This window comes from Labeo rohita, chromosome 7, assembly GCF_022985175.1.
Source record: "Labeo rohita strain BAU-BD-2019 chromosome 7, IGBB_LRoh.1.0, whole genome shotgun sequence".
In the NCBI taxonomy this organism is placed as follows: domain Eukaryota; kingdom Metazoa; phylum Chordata; class Actinopteri; order Cypriniformes; family Cyprinidae; genus Labeo; species Labeo rohita.
The window spans coordinates 21,357,939-21,365,413 of record NC_066875.1 but is presented as its reverse complement, the minus strand read 5'-3'; the positions used below and the strand labels follow the sequence as shown (position 1 = coordinate 21,365,413).

The following is a 7,475-nucleotide window of genomic DNA, read 5'->3' as shown; positions in this document are numbered from 1 at the left end:
GCACCTTTAAACTCAGTACATCAGTATTGTATATTATGCAGATGCTTTATTAGTGGCTCTTTCTATGGGCCGCTATATGTAAGCCGTCTGCCATATTGGAACGGTCAAAGCCGGTCCGTGAACACTCGAAAGCAATTTGATGGTGTGTCTGCAACCACAGTTACATGCATGTATAAATAACTACCCAAGCTGTCCAGAAAGTATCCAGCCATGTAATATGAAAAATTTGAGATGAGAGATGCAATACAACGAAAACAGCCACAGCTATGGGCAACTGGTGATTGACAGCTTCATTGACAGCATGTGCCTGCCCATGCATCATGTCTCATCATGAGTTTTTTGGCAAAACATCAAATCACTCAGGTGACTCAGCCCCCCTACAGTCCAGATTTGGCACCCTGTGCTTTCTATCTTTTCCCAAAACTAAAATCCCCTTTGAAAGGGAAGAGATTTCAGACCCTCGATGAGATTCAGGAAAATATGACGAGGCAGCTGATGGCGATGCCAACAAAGGATTTTGCTGAGTGTTCTGAACAGTGGAAGAGATGCTGGGAGAACTGTGTGAGGCCTCAAGGTGCCTTTAAAGGGGACTGAGGCACCATTGTCCTATGTACAATGTTTGTTGAACCTTGTCTCTTCTTTGATAAATGTCTCTATTTTTCAAATTACATGGCTGGATACTTTCCAGACAGCCCTTGTATCCACCTTTTTTGTTTCGTAAGAATAGGCGCCGCCATTTGTAAATTTAATGTGTCTGGCTTCCGGTCTCATCTGTGTCCAGCTATTTTTAGCTGTACAAAACAGCTTGTTTTGCTGTTTGATATTGCAAATTGGTGTGTCTTACCATGTTATTTTAATGTATTATCTTAACACACTTTGTAGTGCAAACAGTTTCACCGTCTACTGCACATTGTTATACTCATTATTTCCATATTGCAGATAATGAACCGGAAGTCGCACCCATAGGCTTACTTCCATGTTGAAGAAAAAGGTGGATATCTCCAATAGACTTCAGCAGATGAACAGACTTCAGCTAAACTAACACAATACAAGAAGACAAAGCCATTAACGCAGCATTAAAAAGTTACCATATTAAAAACACAAACCAACACATTCTCATCTGATAAAATTCATCCCATTTTTTTTACTACAAATTTAAACTTCTTGTTTCTTCTTGCTTCTTGTTCTTGTTTTAGGACATCTTTGATTAACTTTTTTGAACCACTTCAAATGTTGACTATTATAGTATGTTGCTTGGCCACCAATCTGATAAAACTGCTTAAGAATTGCTTGGTGAAAGGACAGTGTTGGGTCTAACTAGTTACCAAGTAATTAGTTACTGTAATTTAATTACTTTTTCCTTGAAAAAGTAAAATAATGGATTACTCTTATTTTGTCTGTAATTTAATTACAGTTTCTTTTTATGTAATTATCATGTAATAACTGTAGAACATTTATTATTTGATACAAATCAATAGTGGATTTAACATCAAAATTTAAAGCCTAACCTTAAAATACATGCTTTTTATGTACCCTTCTCACTTTAAAGACTTTTGGTGAGTTAATAAGAATATTGGTAACACTTAAGTGTCCAATTCTCACTGTTAACTAGTTGGTTATTAGTATGAATATTACTGGGATATTGGCTGTTTATTATTACCTAAAACGCATTATCTTATTAAGACCTTATTCTAAATCCTTAATCCTGCCCAATTCTTAAACTTAACAACTATTTTACTAAGTATTAATAAGCAGTAATTAGGCATATATTGAGACAAAAGTCATAGTTAATAGTTGGTTAATAGTGAGAACCGGTCCCTAATCTGAAGTGTGACCACAATAATTCGTGTAGTTTTCTATTATTTATTTGAAAGATTTAAAAGAACCGTTTCATGTCTATTCTGGTATCATTAACTTGATTGCTAGTAATAAGCAATTAAAATACTTTTGGAGAGAGTAATTTAGTGATCTAATTACACTGTAGAAGATGTAATTAGTAACTAGTAATTAATTACTTTGAAATTTACTGCAATTAGTGCAATTAGTGTTTTAATTATAAAACGCTTTAAGGTACATGTTATAACTGTTTTAAAAGAGCCACGCTGTTCTGTAAATGCGAACTATAACTTGTTGAATATTGTTTTGTAGTGATGGGTCGTTCTTGAACGATTCGTTCATTTTGAACGAATCTTTAATGTGACTCGGGACGAACGAGTCGTCTCGGGGAGTGATTCGTTCAGTTGCGCATGCGCAACATCCTATTAGGTTCTGTGCTGGAATTAGTTCACTTTCGAGTCTTCGGATTTTTGGAGTTGTCACGTGATGAACGAACGACTCGAACCCGAAGACTCGAGAGATGAACTAATCAATTTTTTTCCAGCTCACACTGCATTGGTTAAGCTTGTTGGGCTGTCACGTGATGAACGAATGACTCAAACCCGAAAACTTGTCAGATAAGAGATGAGGTGAGCTAATCATAGACTAAAGAGCCAGGTAAACAATGAATTAATCTTTTCTGTTTCTTATAGCATTATAGTTTTGTTTTGTTTGTAGTGTGATCAACGTTTGTGTATACAGTAGATGTATTAGGGAGGTAACTCGTAACATTTTAATTACATTTTGCTAAAATGAACGAAATGACTCGAAAAAAGATTCGTTCATTTTCCTGAACGAAACTCAAAGGTCCGAGTCGATAAAATGATCCGAACTTCCCACCACTAGAAACCGGTTGCCATCTTTCAGGTCATAGCAACCATCTTGTCCAGCAAGGTTCTTACTTTTCAGTGCTTTCTTTCATTTAGCGTCCAGTGTATTTTACAAATTACAAATCATACAATCTCAATTATTTTATTTCAATAATTAAATGACGTCTAACCCCAAAAGCTGGCAAACTATCGTGAAAGGCTTTAGCCGTGACGTCACCCCGTCTCTGTTACGTTGACGTCAGGAGTGCGCATGCGTCAGCGGCGCCGGTAGATCACTTTGGGAAGGTCGATCACAGACCCGTTAGCCAGCAAACATGATGTCCTTTGCTGCCCGTTCGGGGGCTTTTTCCCCGTACCTGCAAGCTACAAATTATGCCGTGGCAGGTCCACTAAAACCTCTCATACCCGGAGTCGTCATGAAGACCGATAAAATGTTGATGGACACCAAGAAACCGTTCCTGTGCCGCGAGTCCTTATCGGGTCAGAGCGCAAAGAGCGGCCTCGCCGTGTCCGTCAGCCTCAACGGTGAGTCTCACTACGGAGAAGTTTGTACTCGAGAGCCCCGGTCTTATCGTAGTAGGAGGAGGCCGTGCAGCGGCGCTCACTCAAGGGCACAATGACTTCTCATGTGTTTAATGTATTAATCTTGAAGCGGTTTAAGAAGTTTGTAGTGTTGTGCGTACTTAATGCTGAATCATTATTAATTTCAGCTTAGTTAGTTACTGTGTAACGAAATAGCTGCAGTAGCTCATGTGCTAAAGCAGTTAGCATCACCGAGGCCTCGCTAATGTCCTTGCCGCCGCTGTTAGCAAATGAGTCTGTGGCTTTGAGGGAAAAATATTATTATTGTTATTTTGCTGTTTAAAAGTCATTTATGATAGAATTATGGGTACTTAAAAAATAAATAAAATGAATGCCACTGTGAGGTAGAATTAGGTAGATGTTGTGTATGTTTTGAGACAAGGGTAAGTTAGCTAATAGTTTCTTGCTAAGAAGGGCCTACATGCTGCTGATGTAGATCACTGTATTTAGTTTAGTTACATTTGAACCAGTATTTTCAGTGTTATTACAACATAATTTCCAAATGAGCTTATAAGAGATCAAAGATTAAAGAAGATGATACATGTTTTCAGTATTTACAGACCCAGTGACCCCAAGCCAGTCACTGCTAGCTATTTATATTTCCTGTATGTATACAGCAGTGTTCAAATGTCTGAGTCCATATTGAAAATCTGTGATTATTTTACAGATCATGTTCAGTGGTCAAAATTAGTTTTCCAGATATTGAGAAAGCAGGGTGGCTGCAATTAATCCTTTGTGAATAAAGATATACAGTATAATCCAAATTTAAAATGAGAAGCATTGTTGTTTGAGATGTTGGAGTATAACATGTACATAACATTATTTTTTTTTAGTGAAGTGGAGTTTTGGTATTTGATACTGTTATTAAGAAAAGGTTATGTGTTGGCCAAGTATCATTTGACATGGTCAATATAATGATCTGTCTCATATGTTTCATGTCATTTTTTTTTTTGCAATGTCTGTTTATTAATTTATTTTTTGTTTATTTTCTGTAGCTCGCTCCTCAGTGCGTTTCGCCCACACAGACATCAAGATCCCAGATTTCTCTGACTACCGGCGGCCAGAGGTTTTAGACCCCAAGAAGTCCTCGCAAGAGAGCGGCGATGCCCGACGTGCCTTCTCCTATCTGGTCACGGGATCCAGCGTCGTGGTCGGAGTCTATGCGGCCAAGACAGTTGTCACACAGTTTGTCTCCTCCATGAGCGCCTCAGCTGACGTGTTGGCCCTGTCCAAGATCGAAATCAAGCTATCAGACATCCCTGAGGGTAAGAACATGACCTTCAAATGGCGAGGGAAACCCCTGTTTGTCCGGCACAGAACGGAAAAGGAGATCGCAACTGAGGCAGATGTCAATCTCGCTGAGCTTCGGGACCCCCAGCACGACAAAGACCGCGTTCAGAACCCGACCTGGGTTATTGTCATTGGCGTGTGCACCCACCTGGGCTGCGTGCCCATCGCTAACGCTGGTGAATATGGTGGCTATTACTGCCCATGCCACGGCTCTCATTACGACGCATCTGGTCGCATTAGGAAAGGTCCTGCTCCTCTCAATCTGGAGGTGCCCTACTACGAGTTCCCAGATGATGACACAGTTATTGTAGGATAAAGGACTGTACTCGAATAACTATGATCAACACTGAACATGTGCTTTACTTGTTTGATTTTTGTCCATCTTGTTTCAGACTCATAATCTGCATTGACTTGATGGGTAACAAAGGTTAATTGTAAGTAATAAAGTGTATTTTATCTGATGGAAACCTCACTCAGCTCTATTTATTCAGTCTCAATATACACATCTATATGTGTTTTACAGAATCACATGGCTTGTTGGTTAACAGATAAGGAACAAATTAGATCTCTACTTTGCTATAGCTATACACTATACACAAGTGTTTAAGTGAATAAGGCAAAAAGAGTAAGACAGTTTTTTTTAACAGTGGAAAGTCAGGTGGGTTGTTTGCAGGGTGTAGAGGAACAGAAAATGTGTAATTTACCTAACAAGCAACGACACATTGCTTCTGCACTCTTTTGTCATAGAAGTAAAGGTGACACCTGTCTGATTGTCAGCGGAATCAGAAAAGAACAGCGAATGTGAAATATGGACGTATTAAAAATGCTCTAAGATGTGCTTAGAGAGTTACGAATTAAATAAAATCTTTACAAATTTTATGTTGTCATTGACATTTTTTACAGTCATTATGTGTGTTTTTGCGGTTAAAAACTTGAAATGAATGGCAGTGGAATGAAAAACATACAAGATCTAAAGAACCGTATATTACCAGAATGTTATGCATGAACTAAACATTTTTAAACATGAGAATTAAAACCGTCTATTAATTTTTAACATTCACACCTGATTTATTCATGTGGCTCAGCAACAGTTGAAGAACTGCTAATTCAAAAGTGTTGCCTTGTGCAATTTTATCTGTTTCGAGAAAAGCTCTGCAAATGAGCCAAAGCAGAATGCATTTTGAGGAATATAGAAATTATCTAATGAGGTTTCCTTGGTTTTGCAGATATATTTGAAGTGAATAAATACATTTTAAATAGCCCATTAAAACACAAATCAATTTGATTTACTTAAAGTCCATGTTCTGTCTGGGTGCGTTTTCAGTAATAAGAATAGTAGTTGATTTACCAAGTGGAATAATTACATATTTTAAACCAGACAGCACAGAAATTCTTAGTTGAAGTGAACAGCTGATTTAAGCTACCAGTGCCATTTCTAGTTCATAAAATATAATAGCTTGTCCATTCATCAAGACTGATCATGTGGTGCTGGTGTTTCAAAAAGAACATCCACAGTGCCCAGGGGAAAGTACAGACAATGTGCCAGCATGAGCAGTGGCGATTAAGAAAGTAAAAACTGGCCAACACGTCTGGCATTCTAACATTTAAATTAATAATAACCAGTTGTGTAGAGAAGTGTTTGCAATCTCTAGGTGTGGTTATAGAGAGATGGCATACTTAAAGGGATAGTTCACCCAAAAATGAAAATTGCCCCATGATGTACTTACCCTCAAGCTATCCTAGGTGTTTATGACTTTCTTCTTTCAAACGAATACAATCAGGGTTATATTAAAACATGTCCTGGCTCTTCCAACTTTATAATGGCAGTAAATAGCTGTTGAGATTTTTGCAGTCCAATAAAGTGCATCCATCCATCATAAAAAGTACTCCACATGGTTCCTGGAGGTTAATAAAGGCCTTCTGAAGTAAATCGATGTGTTAAACTGTAAATCGTTCATGAGAGAGTGGTGTTCGAGTGGATGATGTAGACGTAGGCATAGCGTAAGCTCCGGTGTGAATATGCTAGTGTTGCAAGAACCAAGTTTTGTTTACAGCAAATGAAAACCAGTCTCCTCTTGGCTTATATTAAAATCCTCAGACATTTTTTTTCTTTTCAAATCCTTGTTTTTGTACTTCTAATTTGTGACCAATGTTTTGTTTTGCTCTCTCCAAAGCACTTCTGCATTTGGCACGTCTCACCAGAGCTTACACTACACCTACATCCTACATCCTACATCATCTGCTGGAACGCCACATTCTCATGAACATGTGCACAACAGTTAGCAGAAGCTAGAAATTATGGTTTATAAAGTTGTGAATATGGATATTTTTCTTACACAAACACGTCAATTTGCTTCAGAAGGCCTTTATTAACCCCCCCGTGGCCATGAAGACCACTTTTAATGATGGATGGATGCACTTTATTGGATTTTAAAATCTCAACACCCATTCACTGCCATTATAAAGCTTGGAAGAGCCAGGACATTTTTTAAGATGACTCTGATTGCATTCGTCTGAAAGAAGAAAGTCATATACACCTATGATGGCTTGAGGGTGCATAATTTATTGGGTCAGTTTCATTTTTGGGTGAACTGTCCCTTTAATTTTCCCCTTTCACTCTGTGAGCTTCACTCTTCGATGATGATTAGATGAACTGATGAATCAGTGTTCATATGAAGTTCTGACTGTTTTATTACAATTTATGCTTCAGAAACTCTTTTTAGACGGAGTGAATTGCTGTATATTGTAGTAATGTGCTCTTGTGAAGCAACACAATGACAGGTAAACAGTAGCGTTCCTTTCATCCAGGTATTATTTGAATAGGTGTTTCAGGGCCATATTATCATAGAGTAGCTTTTCTCCATGGGTGCGTTTCTGTATGAATGTCTCACAGGTCTG

The 7,475-nt window shown here is 38.2% G+C and overlaps 1 protein-coding gene across 1 annotated transcript; it reads left to right on the top strand.

The window, feature by feature from the left end:
• The first annotated feature begins 2,940 nt into the window (after positions 1 to 2,940).
• Positions 2,941 to 5,454, top strand: LOC127167884 (cytochrome b-c1 complex subunit Rieske, mitochondrial). The gene is made up of 2 exons (XM_051114257.1): positions 2,941 to 3,230; positions 4,283 to 5,454. The coding sequence occupies exons 1-2, from the start codon at positions 3,020 to 3,022 to the stop codon at positions 4,891 to 4,893; spliced, it is 822 nt and encodes a 273-aa protein (XP_050970214.1). The 5' UTR covers positions 2,941 to 3,019; the 3' UTR covers positions 4,894 to 5,454.
• The last annotated feature ends 2,021 nt before the right edge of the window (positions 5,455 to 7,475 follow it).

Excerpts from the sequence above, each read along its gene's own strand:
- LOC127167884 (XM_051114257.1), top strand. The coding sequence starts at position 3,020 with ATGATGTCCTTTGCTGCCCGTTCGGGGGCTTTTTCCCCGTACCTGCAA. Across the intron at positions 3,231-4,282 it reads CGTGTCCGTCAGCCTCAACG|CTCGCTCCTCAGTGCGTTTC; the intron begins GTGAGTCTCACT and ends TATTTTCTGTAG.